The following is an 18772-nucleotide window of genomic DNA, read 5'->3' as shown; positions in this document are numbered from 1 at the left end:
CATTTATGATTGTTATTTCTTCTTATTGAATTGACCCTTTTGTTAGTATGTACTGGCCTTCTTTGTCTCTTATAACATACTTGCATTTAAAGTCTATTTTATCTGAGATTAATATTGCTACTCCTGCTTTCTTTTGGCTGTAGCTTGCATGAAATATTTTTTCCACCCTTTAATTTTCAATTTCTTTGTGTCCTTGTGTCCAAGATGAGTCTCCTGTATGCAACATATTGATGGTTCATATTTTTTTGATCCATTCTGCCAATCTATATCTTTTAATAGGGGTCTATATCTTGTAGTAGTAAAAGATATCTGTGTCTTTTAATAGTAATTTAACCTTATTGCTGTGAAGGCATTTCTTGAATCAGCCATCCTATCCTTTGTTTTATGTTTGTCAGATATATTTTTCCCCCTCCCTCTTATTGTCCTTTAATGAACCAATATTGAATCTCTTTAATACTGAACCTTTCTCCATCTCTCTCTCTCCTTTCTTTGTTTCTCTGTCAGTAGGACTCCCTTTATTATCTGAAGTAGAGCAGGTCTTTTATTAGCAAAATCTCTCAACATTTGTTTGTCTGTGAAAAATTTAAGCTCTCCCTCAAATTTGAAGGAGAGCTTTGCTGGATAAAGTATTCTTGGTTGGAAATTTTTCTCTCTCACAATTTTAAATATGTCATGCCACTCACTGCCTTCTCACCTCCGTGGTGGCCCCTGAGTAGTCACTACTTAGTCTTATGTTGCTTCCTTTGTATGTGGTGAATTGCTTTATTCTTGCTGCTTTCAGAACTTGCTCCTTCTCTTCAGTATTTGAGAGTCTGATCAGAATATTTCTTGGAGTGGGTTTATTTGGATTTATTCTATTTGGAGTTTGCCGGGCATTTATGCTTTGTGTATTTATATTGTGTATAAGGTTTGGGAAGTTTTCCCGAACAATTTCTTTGAATACTCTTTCTAGACCTTTACCCTTCTCTTCGCCTTCTGGGACACCAATGAGTCTTATATTTGGACGTTTTATTTTGTCTATCATATCCCTGAGGTCCATTTCGATTTTTTTCCCCATTCTTTCCTTTTCCATTCTGTGGCCCTCGAGATCGCTGATTCGTTGTTCAGCTTCCTCTAGTCTTGTACTATGAGTATCCAGAATCTTTTTAATTTGGTCAACAGTTTTTTTTATTTCCATAAAATCATCTATTTTTTTTTATTTACTCTTGCAGTTTCTTCTTTATGGTCTTCTAGGGTCTTCTTCATATCCTTTATATCCTGTGCCATGCTCTTCTTCATGTCCTGTATATCCTGTGCCATGCTGTTTGTTTGTCTTTAGTTCTTTGATTAATTGCACCAAGTACTGTGTCTCCTCTGATCTTTTGATTTGGGTGTTTGTATTTGGGTTATCCATATCGTCTGGTTTTTTCATATGCTTTAAAATTTTCCTTTGTTTTTGGCCTCTTGGCATTTGCTTTACTTGATAGGGGTTCTTTTAGGATATATAGGATTTATTCAAAGACTAATCTCTAATTTGTCAGGTCTACAGCTTTGTGGAGTACAGTTTCTCTAACTAACCAGCAAGTGGCGTCTGCAAGTCACCTATTCCCCTCAAGTCAGTTCTCCCCAACTTTGTCTTTGTGGTGTGTGGGGTTCTGATTCTTGTGGGGTCCAATTGGTGCAACAAGTTTGGGTGTGTTGGTGCTGTCCGCACTGAATATGGGGCATGTGTCTTAGCAGTTAGGGAGGGAGGGCAGCTTTAATAATCAAACCTCCCAGGTGTTCCTGTAGATTTAAGGCTGTTGCAGGAGTCTAAATCTTCCTATCAGTCTCGCCACAGATTGTCTCTGCCACTGACCCACAAGTCCTTGGTATTGGTGTATGGTCCCTGGGATTTCTGAGTCGGTCCCTATTCCAAGCTGTGCCCTTCTAGGGCCTCTGCTGAGGGAAGGTTGTGCTACATCATAAGTGCATGCCATCCCTCAAGGGAAGTTCTGGGCTGCTGGGCCATGTAGGGGCGTTCCCAGCCTGCCGTAAGGATAGCTGTATGGGGTGTGTTAATTTCCCCCTTTTCCACCACGTGGACAATAGCTGTGGGTGCGCGAAAGGCTATTGTCCATACCTGATATTGTGGCATGTGTGCATGTTGCTGGAAATGCTTCCTGTCACACTGGGTTTTTTGGCGCGGCTCTGGGCTGTGGTGCCGGCACCAGGCAGGAGCGTTCCCAGCCTGCCTGGAAGATGGCTGCAAGGGGCATGGTTATTTTACCCTTTTGGCTCACCTCTGCCCTCCTTGCTCCAAGACAGTTAGCAGCGGGTGTGCGAAAGGCTATCTTCCACGCCAGATACTGAGGCGTTCGCACAGCCCGTTCCTGCCACGCTACACTGTGCGGTTCTTGCTGCCGTATCTGCAAACACTTTTGGGTTTTTTAAAAAAGAACTAGTCTGCCACCAAATGCCAACCCACGGTTTGCCCGCACCGCAGTGTGGCTGCCAGATATTCAGCAGACTTACTCACTCATTTCAGAACACAGACTCCTGGTTTTACCAAGTGCATGGTCCCTGTGGATTTAGCAGACCTTGTCCAGCTGGTGCATCACTGGAACTGGTGTTCTGGGTCACTTTCTGGCTTTTATCTGGTATTTTTCACGGAGGTGTTTTTTGGCCTGTCTCACCTAGCTGCCATCTTAGGTTCTCCTATAGGTAGATTTTTGATGACTGGTTGGATCTCTTTGCCTGTGGGTGATTTGTTGAGGTCTTCTGTTTCTTCTTGGGTCAGTCTAGGTTGTTCATGTGTTTTCAGGAAGTTGTCCATTTCTTCTAGGTTGTCTATTTTGCTGGCATCTCCTCTTACGATTTTTTAAATTATAGGTTTTAAGATTTAAGATAGTAAGATTTATACTCCTTATAGTGTCCTCTTATGATTTTTTAAATTTCTTTGGGATCCATAGTAATGACCCTGCTCTCATTTCTGATTTTGTTTTTTTGGGTATTTCCTCTTTTTGACTTTGTCAGTCTAGCTAAGGGTTTGTCAATCTTGTTGATATTCTCAAAGAACCAACTTTTGCTTTTATTGATTCTCTTTTGTTTTTTTTTTTTTCCTACCTCATTTATTTCTGCTTTAATCTTTTTTATTTCTTTTCTTCTTCTTACTTTAGGGATGGTTTGTGATGATTCTCTAGCCTCTTCAATTGTTTAGTTAGGTTTTAGCCCTTTCTTCCTTTTTGATGTATGCATTTAGAGGTATAAATTTCCCTCTCAGCACCACCTTTGCTGCATCCCCTAGGTTTTTTTTTAAATTTTTTTATATATTCATATATCCTGCAGTCATCTACAGTGTACAGTCAGCTATTCATAGTACCATCATTTAGTTGTGCATTCGTCACCAGAATCAGCTTTTGAACATTTTTCTTACTCCACAAAATTAAAAATAAAAGTAAAAGAAGAGCACCCAAAACATTCCACCACCACCCTCATCCCACCCTATTTTTCATTTAGTTTTTGTCCTCATTTTTCTACTCATCTTTCCATACACTGGACGAAGGGAATGTGAGCCATGAGGTTTTCACAATTACACAGTCACACCATGTATGCTACATAGTTATGCAGTCACCTTCAAGATTCAAGGTTACTGGGTTGCAGTTCAACAGTTTCAAGTATTTCCTTCTAGCTATTCCAATACGCTAAAAACTAAAAAGGGATATCTGTTATAGTGCATAAGAATGCCAGAGTGACCTCTTGACTGCATTTCAAATCTCTCAGCCACTGAAAATTTGTTTTGTTTTATTTCACTTCCCCCTTTTGGTCAAGAAGATTTTCTCAGTCCCACGATGCCATATCCTGGCTCCTCTCCAGGAGTCATGTCCCGCATTGCCAGGGAAGTTTATACTCTTGGGAGTCAAGTCCCACGTAGTGGGGAGGGCAGTGAGTTCACCTGCCATGTGGGCTTAGAGAGAGAGAGTAGGAGAGGGCCACATCTGAGCACCAAAGAAGTTCTCTGGGGGAGGCTCTTAGACACAGTTATAAGTAGGCTCAGCCTCTCCTTTGTAACAAAAATCTTCACAAGGGCATGCCCGAAGATCAAGGGCTCGTCCTACCACACTGTCAGCCCTCAATATTTGTGAGAACACCAGTAACAACCCAGGTGGGGAAATCCAGCATTTCTGCATTCTTCCCCAGTTCCCCAGGGGTCCCTACAAATATATCCTTGTTCTCTTCCCAGATTACTTTGGGTTGTATCAGAATTTCACACTAGCCTATACAAACCTACAGATCTCACTTCCTATTCAAAGTTCCATGTAATTGTGGTATTTGAATAAACTTACTGTACAAGTTAAATTATTTAGTGTGCTGCAGAAAATATAGATCCTGCACCAAATAAACTTCTCTTCCCCTTGGTCTCACACAGAAGTTGAATTTTTAAAACACAGTTAATATCGTCGTTTATCCTTTGGTCTGATTTGCCTTAGTCCTAATCAGATCTGCCTCATTCATATCTTTGAGGTCTAAACTCTTTTTCAGCTTTTTTAACAGTGGCTGTATGAGGTAATACTGACATTCACAGCTGCCAAGCTTTAGCTCTGTGTTTCAGGTTTCACATAGATACCCAAAATTCCAGAGACTGACCAGGTTATACACAAAGAGCTCAGTATTTCAGAATTTAAAGATAACTATTACAACTCAGGAATAGATGTGGCTGCTCTAAGAGCTTACTATCTAGGGACCATTACAATAAGCATTCCCCTGATAAGCTGTACTCTTAAGATTCAGTTCTCAGAGTTTTCACATTATACTTAGTCCACATTAGTGGGGCATTATAATGTTTGTCTTTTTGTTTCTGGTGTACTTCACTCAAAATGCTGTCTTCAGGATCCATTCACCTAGTTGCATGTCTCACAGCTTCATTTCTTCTTGCAGCTGCTCAATATTCTATCATGCATACACCACAGTTCAGTGTTCTGTTCATCAGTCAACGTATCATCCTTAGGCCACCTCCATGCATTGCAAATCGTGAATACTGCCACTGTAAGCACCAGTGTGCAAATGTCCATTTGTGTCTCAGCTCCCCGGTCTTCCAAGTATATACCCCATAATGAGGTTGCAGGACCTTATGGCACCCACATACTTAGCTTCTTGTGGATTCACCACACTGTCCTCCAGATAGGCTACTCCATTCTACTTCCCCACCAACAGTAAATAGGTACATCCCTCTTCCATGTTTTCTCCAGTACTTGTGTCTCTCTGTTTTTATTTTTCCCTGCAATTTTATGGAGATATATTCACATACCATACAATCATCCCAAGTGTACAGTCAGTTTTTCACAGTATCATCTTATAGTTGTGCATTCATCACCACAAACAGCACTTGAACATATTCATTACTTCAAGAAAAAAATTTTTTGAATAATAAAAAAGATAAAAATTAAAATACCATACAATACAATGTAATAATAAGATCATACAACACCACCGCTACCAAGAATCCCATACCCCTCCCTTATATCCCCCTCTCATAGACATTTAGGTTTGGTATATTGCCTTTGTTACATTTATTGGAAGCATATTACAATGTTATTGTTAACCATAGACTCCAGTTTGCTTTGATTATATTTTTTCCCCAATACCATCCCTTTTTCAACACCTTGCAAGGTTGACATTCATTTGTTCTCCCACATGTAAAAGCATTTTTATATTTGTACACTTAGTTACCATCATTGACCACTCTGGGTTTCACTAAGTTGTACAGTCCCAGTCTTTATCCTCTATCTTTCCTTCTGGTGTCATACATGTTGCTATCCCTCCTCTTTCAACTTTACTCAACAGATATCTTTGTTCATTATACTTACAGTATTGTGCTACCATCATACAGTATTATACTATCCATTTCTGGATCTGTACAGTCCATCTTGTTGACCATTACTCTTTTGGCATCAAATGCCCGATCTCTCCGTTCTTTCTATCTCTTGATAACCTGTGTTCTCAGCTTTTAACTCTCAAGGTTTGCTCATTAATGTTAGTTCATATTAGTGAGACCATACAATATTTGTCCTTTTGTTTCTGGCTCACTTCTCTCAACAAAATGTTCTCCAGGTTCATCCACGTTATTATATGTTAAGTGACTTCGTTCTGTCTTACAGCTGCATAATATTCCATCGTGTATATATACCACAATTTGTTTATCCACTCATTTGTTGATGGACATTTGAACTGTTCCCATCTCTTGGCAATCGTGAATAATGCTGCTATAAACATTGGTTTACAAATGTCCATTCTTGTCTTAGCTTTCAGTTCCTCTGAGTATATACCTAGTTATGGAATTGCTGGATTATATGGTAATTCTATACTTTGTTTCCTGAGGTACCACCACACTGCCTTCCAGAGTGGCTGCACCCATCTGCATTCCCATCAGCAGTGATAAGTGTGCCTCTTTCTCCACATCCTCTCCAGCACTTGTCATCTTCTGTTTTTTGAATAATGGCTATTCTGGTAGGTGTGAGATGATATCTCATTGTGGTTTTGATTTGCATTTCCCTAATAGCCAATGAAGTTGAGTATCTTTTCATATGTTTTTGAGCCATTTGTATTTCTTCTTCAGAAAAGTGTCTGTCCATGTCTTTTGCCCATTTTTTAATTAGGTTGTTTATCTTTCTGTTGTTGAGTTATAGGATCCCTTTATATATTCCCTATATTAAACCATTATCTGATATGTGGTTTCAATTATTGTCTCCCATGGCATAGGCTACCTTTCTACTTTTCTGACAGAGTCCTTTGATGAACAAAATTGTATAATTTTGAGGAGATCTCATTTATCTGTTTCCTCTTTGGTTGCTCACACTTTTGTTGTGAGGTCTAGGAAAACACCCCCTATCACAAGATTTTTAAGATATTGCCCTACATTTTCTTCTAAGTGTCTTTAGGTCTTAGCGCTAATGTTTAAGTTACTAATACATTTTGAGTTAATTTTTGTATAAGATGTGAGATAGGAGTCCTGTTTCATTCTTTTGGATATGGATATCCAGTTCTCCAAACACCATTTATTGAATAGTATGCTCTGTTCCAGTTGCTTTGGCTTGACTGCTTTATCAAAGATCAGTTGTCCCTAGATGTGAGGGTCTATTTCTGAACACCCAGTTCAATTCTGTTGGTCAATATATCATCCTCATGCCAGTGCCATACTCTTTTGACCACTGTAGCTTTGTAGTATGCTTCAAAGTCAGGCAATGTGAGACCTCCCACTTCATTCCTCTTTCTCAAGATATTTCTGGCTATTTGGCAACTTGCCCTTCCAAATAAATTTGGTTATTGTTTTTTCTATTTCTGCAAAGTAAGTTGGGATTTTAATTGGTATTGCTTTGAATCTATAAATCACATTAAATAGAATTGACAGCTTAACTATATTTACTCTTCCAATCCATGAACATGGTATGTTCTTCTATTTTTTATTTATTTATTTATTTATTTTTTAAGTCCTGTTTTTATTTCTTTTAGCAGTTTCTTTTTGGAAAGTTTGGTAAAATTCCCCTGTGAAGCCATGGCCCTGGGCTTTTATTTGTAGGTAGATTTTTGATGAGTGATTGGATCTCTTTGCTTGTGATTGGTTTGCTGAGGTCTTCTATTTCTTTTTGGGTCAGTCTAGGTTGTTCATGTGTTTCCATGAAATTGTCCATTTCCTCCAAGTTGTCTAGCTTGTTGACGTACAGTTGTTCCTAGTATCTTCTTATGATTTTTTTTTTTAATTTCTTCAGGATCTGTAGTAATTATCCCCTTCTCTTTTCTTATTCTGTTTATTTGGTTCTTTTCTCTTTTGACTTTGTCAGTCCAGCTAAGGGTCTGTCAATCTTGTTGATCTTCTCAAACAACCAACTTTTGGTTTTATTTATTCTATTTTTTTTTTGTTTTTTGTTTGTTTGTTTTTGTTTTTGTTTTGTTCTCCAGCTCATTTATTTCTGCTTTAATCTTTATTATTTCTTTTCATCTACTTGCTTTAGGGTTAGTTTGCTGGTCATTCTGTAGCCTCTTCAGTTGTTCAGTTAAGTCTTTAGTTTTAGCTCTTACTTGGTTTTTGATCTGTGCATTTAGAACAATAAATTTCCCTCTCAGCACTGCCTTCACTGTATCCCACAAGTTTTGATATGTTGTGTTCTCATTTTCATTCATCTCCAGATATTTACCTATTTCTCTTGGAATTTCTTCTTTGACCCACTGGTTGTTTAGGAGTATATTGTTCTTTAACCTCCATATGTTTGTGAAAGATCTGGTTCTTTGGTGGTAATTAATTTCTAGTTGCATTCCATTATGGTGAGAGAATGTGCTTTGAATAATTTCAGTCTTTTTAAATATGTTAAGACTTGTTTTGTGCCCCAGCATGATCTATCTTGGAGCACATTCCCTGAGCACTACAGAAGAATATATATCCTGGTATTTGGGGATGTAATAATAAATAAATGTCTGTTAAGTCTAATTCATTTATCACATTGTTTAGCTTCTCAGTTTCCTTATTGGTCCTCTGTCTAGTTGTTCTGTCTATAGCAGAGAGTGGTATATTGAAGTACCACACTATTATTATAGAAATATCTAATTCTCCCTTCAGTTTAGCCAATGTTTGTCTCATGTACTTTGGAACTTCTTGATTGGGTGCAAACATTTATTATTGTTACTTCTTGGTGAATTGTCTCTTTTATTAATATATTGTTTCCTTCTTTGCCTATTATGACTTTACACAACAAAGCATTAATTTTGTTCACAGATGTGTGATTTGGGCAAGGCTGGGCTGGGACAGCTTGTTTCTGCTCTGCTAGGGTATGAGCTGGGGCAGCCTGTATACTGGGGGCCTGAATCATCTGCAGGCTTCCTCACTTAACATGGGTGGTGGTTGATGCTAGTTGTCAGCTGTCTCTCACTGGACTGTGGCTGGAAAGTCTTCATAAGCCTTTCCATGTGGTTGCTTGGCTTCCTCACTGCATAATGGCCAGGTTCCATTGTGCACGTTTGGGTGTACAGTGTTTGAGAGTCAGGAGGAAGCTGTATTGCTCTTCTAGAGACCCAGCCTTGGAAATCATGTTGTGTATCACAGGGAGTCACTAAGACTCGCCCGTATAAACGAGATTTCTGTGCAAAGGTGGTGATAAAGTGAGAATATTCCGAGGAAGAGCATTCCAGGTATAGTGTACGTAAATGCCTGATGGATGCCTGATAGTTTAGATTTGTTTATTGTTTACTTCCCCTTGAAGAATGCCAGCTCCTTGAGGACAAGGGCTTTTTGTTCACTGCTGCATTCTCAGCATTTAGAACAGTGTTTGATACATAGTTGCAGTTCAATACTTATTTGTGAAAGAGAAGATAGCTTTTTGTAACCATGGATCAAAAATCCTAAAAAAATGGTACCCTTTGATCTAATAATTCTTTCTTTGTGAAATTATTTCAAGGAAAAATTACACAAGCATACAGAGTTGTAATGAAAATTTGAAAGTGACTAAATGCTCATTAATAGCACATTATTTACATAAATTATGGTTTGTCTATATAATGAAGTTGTGTAGTTTTTAAACAAAATGTTTTGGCAAGGAGAGATGAATATAGAGGGACAAGAAGCACATTTCAAATAATGGCATATGGAATGATCCCATTTGGTTAAAATGGATAATCTTGATACATAATAAATTTAGTAATGTATGTGGAGTGGACAAGGCTGTGAAAGAATGTTATCAAATTGTTAACTGTTGCTATCGGGGTTATTTTAGAATTGCTTTTCAAAAGACTATGTATTGTTAGAGAAATAAATATATGTCTATGTAAAAGGAAGTAATGTAAGTCTTTTATTGATACAGAACAATTCTCAAGCTACTATTAATGACAATAAGCAGCTTTTAAAACAATATAAGCTGGTTTCTTTTTATTAACTAAATGATGGGGGAAGGAAAAAACTTTTTCTATATTTTCTTAATTCTTGTTTCTTAATTATTGCTAAAATAAGTATGTCTCAGTATAATAAGAAATGGATTTATATTAAAAGAATATAATTGTAGGGAGTAATGTTAAGCAGTCTCACTTTAGGGATATATGTGAAACATTCAGCTAGCAAAATTAGCGACTTCTTGGTTTCCCTGCAAAGTTCCTTTAATGGACTCAAAATATTATTTGACTTAGAACATTTGATTTATACACAGTTCTTAAGCTGTCATTCTTCATTAAAATGTTGCTGTTTTCCATATTAATATTATTCTTTATCACTGTAACACAAGTTTTCGGTAACTTTGTAAGAGTGAGGCATAAGGTAAAAATTACAAATGTAATTTATGAATAAAATCCTTGCTAGTGTACTAATACTTTAGTAAATATTTTATTGCAAAATATCTTTGTTAATTGTTTTCATTTCAATGTCTTCTCCCTTAATTTTAAAGACATAATTTGTAATTCATTTTGTTCTTATATACCATAGGATGTGTTTTGGAGATGCAGACAAAATATCTTTGATGAAATGAAGAAGAAATTTTTACAGGTAGACTGCTGATGTAATTGCTTTAGTGTGATAATCAGCAGAGCAAGTAATAGCATGTTAATGTTTTTATTTAATAACAAGGCATGTCTTCAATTTTATGCTTGTTTGGCTATTTTATTTCTACACTATTTTAATAATAATAGTATAATAACAATAATAATAATAATACCTTAAATAAATTTACATCTGATAGTTTCTTGATTTTAACAAGTTAATGAGGGTAAAACAGACATAAAACCTACAGTCCACTTTGTTTTAACTATGGGGTATGGTAGTTGCCTATCTTTTGCAGGTATATTTATTTTCTGAAATATTAATAGTGCTTGGAATTAAATCTTTTAATAATTTAGAGTCAAAACCCAGAAATCTTAGTTGTAGAATTAAACAAAACTATTATCTTCTTGATAGCCTGTGTGTACTACAAACTTAAACTCTGTGATGTAGCATCCCATTCTAACCTTTCTCATAATACCTCATTTTCCTCAGGCCTGGTTAGCTCTGTTTTTGTCTCCTAAGCTTTCTCCTTTAGTTTCTTCTGTCCTCCCCAACTGATCTGTGGCAAGAGACCACTTAGATAAAAGATAGTATAGTATCACAGCTGAGTTGGAATCTTGAAAATACTCTCATATTTTTCCATATGACTTAAGACCCCCTTTCCTACCTCAGAAATTGTCACTTGTTAAAGTGAAAACACAGTTTGAATGAAACTGATAAGTTCTATAAATTTGAATCAGCAAAAATATTCATATCACATCTCTTTTTTAATCTATGGCAGTACATTTATCACATACTGTGAATACCTAGAAGGGTAATGTTCCAAGGTTTCTTTTCTTAGCTCATAGCAGCTCCTTTACCAAGAAGTACATAATATGGACTTATTTGTGTATGGTTTTTTTTTAAGTTTGTAGCCATAATTTTATTATGGAAGAAGGTCTTCAGAGAAAATGGGTTGACTGTTAAAATTAGAGGTAAAGAGGTCCCTTCAGTGTTTGAATTCTTGAGTTTTTCTGTCAGAAAAATCTACAACTTGATAATTATATAACTTTTTTGCTTTTTTAATGAGAAGCACCCATGAAGTATGTTTTATGAGACAAAAATTATGATGTTAACTTCAGAGAACTCAGATTTGAACTAAAAACTATTAGGAATGCGAAGAAAAGAAAATGATTTAAGAAGCAAACATGCCTTCAGCAGGGTCAAAGATTTATTAGACAGAACAACTATGTTAACCACTTCTAGATTTCCTAGCAGAGTGTCTGTCTTTGGAAGAAAAATATGTTTCCATATTCTTATCCCAGTATATTATATATCTTATAAATAAAACTATAGTTTTATTCTTTTACTTTATTTCTTCAAGGATGCTTTCTTCAGACTTTTCTAGGAAATCTAACTTTGTTCTGCAATGAGCATAGACAAACACAGACAGAACACTCTTTTAGCATATACAGTGTTAAATATAATTACTGTTCATTTTCCCCTACTTTTCACAAGCGTGATACTGCTATGCGTTTGTAAAATAGTTTTAATTTTATGCTTTATGAATTTTTTTGTACTTGACTAGATTTTCTGTGTAGAAAATGTTGTAACCCTTTAATAGCACATCTAAGATATATTAAATATTTTCCTAAATGGAACATGCTTTAGCTTTCTAAAACTTTGTACTTGTTTTCTTTACCTTGAATTCACCATAGAATTCTTCTTTTGTTTTTTGTTTTTTTTTAATGTGGGTGACATATTTTTTATTGTGAAATATAACATGTATACAGAAGAGTGATAACTTTCAAAGTACAATTTAAAAAGTAGTTAGCAAATTTTAAAGAATGTTATGGGTTACAGTTCCACAATTTCCTTATTGTGAAATATAACAATTTCCTTATTGTGAAATACATGGGTTTCAGTTCCACAATTTCCTTATTGTGAAATATAACATATATACAGTAATGTGATAACTTTCAAAGTACAGAGGTAGCTATAGAGTGATTTTCAAAGCATGTTATAGATTACAGTTCCACCATGTCAATTATTTCCTTCTAGCTATTCTAATACCCTGGAAACTAAAAAAAAGAAAAAATTATGTAATGACGTAGAATTCTTTTAACTCTAAAATTTGCCCCCTAACATAAATCATGATGTATCCTCGATGTTTTTCCTTAAAGTTGGATGTGGTACTTAATGGATATACCCCACCCACAACCATCACCACCATTACCACGTCTTTCCCAATTGGACCTTGCTTGTGTTTATATGGATGAAGCTATGTTTTAGTTATATATTGAGATGTAACAGACTACCCCAGAACTTAGTGGCTTAAAATAACTAGTTTATTTGCTCACAATTCTGTAGGATAGGAGTTTGAGCACTGATCAACTGGACAGTTCTGCTCCAGGTGGCATCATCTGTGATCATTACTTGGTTTCACTGAGCTGGTAGCTGGATTTGGATGGAATGTCTAAGAAGGCTTTTCCCACATTATTAGGCTCTTCAGTACTCTACTAAATGGTCACTTTCTCACCTAGTGTATTTTTAGCACTTCCTTACAGCATGGTGGTCTTAGGGTAATTGGACTTCTTATGTGGTGGCTGTCTCCTAAGAGAGTATTCAAGACAGGCAAAAGTATAAGCTGCTGATCTCTTAAGGCCCTGCCTTAAATCACAAAGTATCAATCACATTCTGTTGTTCCAAGCCAATCACATAGTCAGCCCAGATTCGAGGGAAAAGACAAAAAGAAAAAAAGGAGTAAAGAGTGGCAAAGAATTTTTAGTCATCTTTAATTTACATCAAGTGATATTGCTTTTTTCTTTGGGCATAAGTAGAGCTCCAATTAAGTTAAGAAGAAAGATGACTATCCTGTTTTCTCAATTCTGAGAAACACCTTTATTCATTTAAATGTTTTATAAATCTACATGCTTAAGTTAATATGATAAAGTTGCCCCCCACCCCACCCCAAAAGGCTGTTTTAAAATTGTTGGTGCATCTTATGCCATGATCTTATTTTAAAAGTGGATTGTTTTTTTTTTAAGATCAGTTCACAAAATTGGGAAAAAGGGAGGAAAGAAACTTCACTTTGGTGTTAGTGTTGGCAATAGTGATTCCTAAGTTTAGATGCAGTCCATGATTGAGATCCACCTATTAGATTAAGTTATAGGTGAAATAAAGGGTGGTCCAAAAGGCTGGGTATAAAGTAGTTAAATTTATAAGTGGTTAGATTAGAAATTTAAAAGAAGAATAAAGCATTTTTGACTGATTGATTGTACAAATCATCCTGGAATTGAATTCGAAAGTAAAATGTGATTGACCCAAAAAGTCTACTTACAGGATTTTTAAGAAAACACAGAATTATGTCTATGGTTTAATAAAGTCTAGTTTAAGACTCAGTAACATATAATTGATAAAATTAATTATAAATCCATGTAATATTCAGCTGTCAAAATGATGAGTTAGAAAAAGCTTGACAGGGAAAGATTACATGATAAATTTGGAAGGGAAGAAAGATACTACAAAACAGCATGTATATTGTAGTCTCATGTTTTGTTGTTTTTTTAAAAGTGTGTATGTTTGTATATTCATGTGTGCATGTGTGTGTGTGCATATTCAGGAAAAATATATGGGTGTATATTCACCAAAATGTTAACTTATCTCAGGACTCTGAGCTTACAGATAACGTCTACTTTTTTTCTTTTGTACCCTTTCTATTTTTTTTTAATTACTTATGTGTATGGAAAAGAAAGCTGTCATTAAAAAGAGTAAAAGGTACACATGATACCAAATTTTGTGTTTACCGTCATACATTTAGTCTTCGGGTAAGATTTCATTTGGGGATAATTTCCCCACATTTTTTAGGTGGAAGGGGAGGAGTCTGGGTGCATGCACCCTGTTCTCACATTTTTCAAACAGTAGGGAGAGAACCAGGAAGTGCTAATGTGTGGTCATATGATGCTGTCACATCACCATGCTTATATTACAGTATTATATCAGTACTACTGATTTCTGCATTCTTAGCTGAGATTGTCTTCCTCAAGCCATCAACCCCAACCTATCCAAAACTTTAGAAACTATTATACTTGGAAAACTTGAGTCATTCAGACTTAACCTACCTCTGAAGGATACTTTTGACACTATAAAAGTGGATCTTTTATAGTTGTAAGTTATTGAGTTGTTCACTCTTTTACTGTAAACCTGAGTTTTAAACAAAGGTCCATTTAGTGTTTGTCATTTTGGGATTAAAATGAATAAAGTAATACATCCTGCATTTTAAATGCAGGTGTTTAAGTAACACTTTAAATTGATCTGAAGGCTTATTTCCCTATCTGATTGAGGAAATATATTAGTAAATAATCCTCTTTTGCATTATCCAGTTTATTTTGCAGAAATTTATTTCTCTTTTCATTTTTTAAATGGGTTATTGTTAGTAATTAAGATTTTGATTTGTCTGAAAAATAGCGCTAACCAATCTGTTTTAAATATTAACACTTATTTTAAAGCAATTTGTTTCTGTTCTAAATTAATTGGATTAATGGTAATTAAATTACATTTTACAAATCCAAAATTGTATATGGCAGAAACAAATTATAATTGGATTACCCACACCAAACAAAGAATCCTGTGTCTTTCCTGACCAAAATGCTAGCCAATGATCATTATTCTCATTTAAACATGGAGCATATAGAAGCAACAAAAAGTTGGGGGTGACGTTGTAAAAAAAAGAATGAAAGAGAAAAATTGTTGTATATAGCATCAGTTTGTACAGATCATGTTTCTGAATAGCCTATTATGGGAAGAGTGAGGTGTTCTTGGGTTAAATAACTGCTGCCCTTGACTTTGAGGGAAAACAGAATTTTATAAAAAAAGATTTGTCTTTTAGAAATACCTTCTTAGATTGAAGCAAGATAGGATTGAAGGAAGAAAAACTACTTAAGAAGATATTGCCATAATCATGGTGAAAGATCCTGATTGCAGAAGGGATAAGGAGAAGTAGATAGTTCAAGAGATAACCAGAAGGTAGAATTGATAGGATTTGGTGATCCTGCAATGTGAAGAAGAGGGAGGAGATAAAGATGATCAGCTATCAGGCTTTAGCAGCTGAGTGGTGCCATTCATTGAGTTTGACATTACAGCAGCAGAAGGAGTGTAGAGCAAGTCTGCCACTAAAGTATCTAACAACCTACTACTCTTGTGGAAAGTTTAAAAGAAAAGGAGTCTTTGTGCCTTTCAACAGGTTGAGGGTGGGCATAACTTCTTTGAGAAAGTCTCTTTACTTTTGTCTTGGTAATTAATGAATTATACCACTAGATAAAAAGGAGAATTTGTGACCTTAACTCCCTTTAGGATTAGTAATTGAAGAGGAATTCTTTTTCCTTGCTTTTCCCTCCCCCTCCTGATGGCTGATATATTAAGATGAGCTTGTCAGCTCCCTACACATTGATATTTGAGGTTTTTTGGTCATCTGGGTTGATGGGTACAGCAGAGTAAAGGTGAGGAGGCCTAGTTCCTGTGTTCCTTAGTTAGAGATTTTGCCATCTTTAAACAGTCTTCACTGCATTTCTGCACAATTCCGTGTTTCTTCAGGAGTCCCAGAAATGCTTACTTTGTGCTAGCATGGTAGTGACACATTTTTAAGGATCAGATTTTATTATTTTTGACTTAAAATTGCTCAAGTATACTGGCTTGACGGCTTGATTATTGACTTATTACCTTAAAAGGTGAAAGCAAATACACACAAGAATGGCTGTTGTTTCTGGAATATGCTCCAGGTTTTCCAAAACAACCATATGTGGTGCTTTATATGTTTGACACATCCATTAGAGTGTGTTTGATACATAATAAAACAATAGTACTGTCACAGAGAAAATAATATTTTGTTGGTTCTTTTACATTTAAACAACATTTTATGACTAATTGCAATTGTTTTCCTTTAAAGAGAAATAATACTCCCTTTTTTTTTTCAATTTCAGATAGAAAATGCTGCTGAAGAACCTAGAGTCTTATGTATAATACAAGATACTACTAACTCAAAGACAGTGAATGAAAGGATCACTTTAAATTTACCAGCTTCTACTCCACTCAGAAAACTCTTTGAAGATGTGGCCAACAAAGTAGGCTACATAAATGGAACCTTTGATTTGGTGTGGGGAAATGGAATCAATACTGCTGATATGGTAAAGCCCTAGATTTAAGCATTTTTTCTTAAGCTGCTATTGATATTATTATATCTGTTATTATTGTTATTATGATTATATTAAATCCTGGAAAGTTTTTTAATATCATAAACAGTAGTATAACAACTACAGTAAGAGCCTTTGTGAAACCCGGTAATTGAATCCTTATTCCTCCCCCCCCCCCCCCCCCCATTCTGGATTAAACTTTTGCTTATCCTAAAGTTTAAAAATGTGGCTTTATCAATTTTTTCATTCATGTAAGGTGACTCTCATATTATGCCAACTAAAGAAAATTTTGCGATACTCACTGAATGGAATGGTGGTCCTCTCATAGTTTTCAATGAAAAAAGCAAGAAATATAATCATGTGTATTCTATGATCTGATTTTGGAAAAGAAGAAAAAGATAAGAAAGAGAAAGGAGTAGAAGGATATACACCCCAATGTTAAAAGAGATTATCTTTAGGTGACTTTTATTTCTATTTGTGTGTGTGTCTATATGTGTATGTGTGTTTTCTCAGTGACTTTGATTTCTTTTTATTTATGTAGGTTTTTCTTCCCCTCTGTATGGACTTAGTATTGCTTTTGACATTAACTCTGAAGCTCAAAAAGCATTCTTTAGCAGCTGCAGTCTCTTCTAATCTCTCTGAGAGTTTGTTTCCTTTGTTCCCCAGTATTCCTTTTGTTCTATTAACTTATAATTTAATTATTTATCCTTCTCTCTCTATTGTGTTTAGTGTATCTCTTTCTTGGTATAGCATTTTCTCAAATATTTTATGATTCCTGTTTTCTAATCCTCTTTATATTTGAGAATCCCTACTAACTTTTTTGGATGCTGATTATGCTTACCATATTCAATTTCTCATTGTGTGGAAGGGGAGGGATGTGTGGCTGGGTGTGTTGTGCTTATAATTTGTCCTGGGGTCAGCTAGTTTCTGACCTTTTTTGGGGTGAGAGGTTGTCAGTACCTAGCTGAATGGCTGAATAGCACTGCTCTGCCTCTATGGCCCCAGTTTCATGCTTTAGTCTGGCAGGAAATATGACTGCTCTCTGTGCTTAGCCCAAGTAGGAAAAGAGGGGAGAGGCCAAACTGCTCAGAGTGCCTTTTCCCGTTCACTCATCCTAATAGTCCCCTGATCTCTATTCCTTGGCCTTAGTCTGGAGCTCCCTACTACTTTTATCTGCATAGCAGTCTTATACAGACAGTTTAAGTGATGATTTCCTCCAGTTTTGTTTTTTTCAATAGATCTGATACTGTCTGCTTTCTGTTTTTGTTTCTCAAAATTTCTGGTTTTCAAAGGATACTCTTTGCTTTCATGCACTATTGTAAGATATTTTCTTTCTTAAAGTATTTTCTGACATTTTATGGAGTTTGGGGAAGGATTATTGATAAACATATGCTTAGGTCATCATGTCACCCAGTCCTATATTAATTTTGTACTGTGGGAATAAACAATTACAATTATTAAAAATAATTACTAGAAAATGTTCAAAAATAGATTGGGGTGATGAATACATAACTATATGATGGTACTGTGAACAGCTGATTGTACACCATGGATGATTGTATGGTATGTGAATATATTTCAGTAAAACTGAATTTAATAAAAAAAAATAATAATTCCTAGAAACCCTTGATAGATATCCCCTGCCATGGATCCTGTGGTGACTGCATAGTTAGTATCCCTAATAATTAGGCCCCTAGTAATAAGTCATGAAGTAATTACAAATAAATTCTTAGTAAAAATAAAATATAAGCTTTTATGATATCTCTGTATTTGGGAGGCCTCCAGGGTTTCATATTAGCCTATCAGATAATGTAGCAGCCTAGATTCCAGAAATATCCTGGAGGTACTTCACAGGAACTAAATAGAACAGTTTGAAAACCACTCATCTACATGAAGGATGAAGAAGAATGTCTTTATATTATATTTCATTTTTCCTTTCCTGCAGCCATGTTCTGGCCTTTACCCTTTTCATGACTTGTAGTACTTTGATCATTTCTCCCTATTTCTTTCACTCCTTCAGCATTCTGGGCCTCACCCAGTTTGGGTGAGAAGGCATTGATAATTTGGGATGGGAGAGTGGTAAAGACGACTGTTCAGCTGTATCTCATCTGCACTAATAGAATAGTCTCCTAAA

At 35.7% G+C, this 18772-nt stretch overlaps 1 protein-coding gene across 2 annotated transcripts in view; it reads left to right on the top strand.

Moving 5' to 3' along the window:
* USP47 (ubiquitin specific peptidase 47) overlaps nt 1–18772 on the top strand; it is a 171719-nt gene that overhangs the window by 44584 nt on the left and 108363 nt on the right. Inside the window, exons 1-2 of one of the 2 annotated variants that reach the window (XM_037839959.1) lie at nt 10418–10477; nt 16429–16632. In XM_037839959.1, coding sequence (XP_037695887.1) covers nt 10457–10477; nt 16429–16632 — 225 coding nt within the window. In that variant the 5' untranslated portion in view covers nt 10418–10456. Of the gene's footprint in view, nt 1–10417; nt 10478–16428; nt 16633–18772 lie in introns of those variants that run through there. The other variant, XM_037839958.1, reaches the window with a different exon arrangement.

Source organism: Choloepus didactylus, chromosome 6, assembly GCF_015220235.1.
Source record: "Choloepus didactylus isolate mChoDid1 chromosome 6, mChoDid1.pri, whole genome shotgun sequence".
NCBI classification, from domain to species: Eukaryota; Metazoa; Chordata; class Mammalia; order Pilosa; family Megalonychidae; genus Choloepus; species Choloepus didactylus.
The sequence above is the reverse complement of the archived record's forward strand: the minus strand, read 5'-3'. Positions and strand labels throughout refer to the sequence as shown.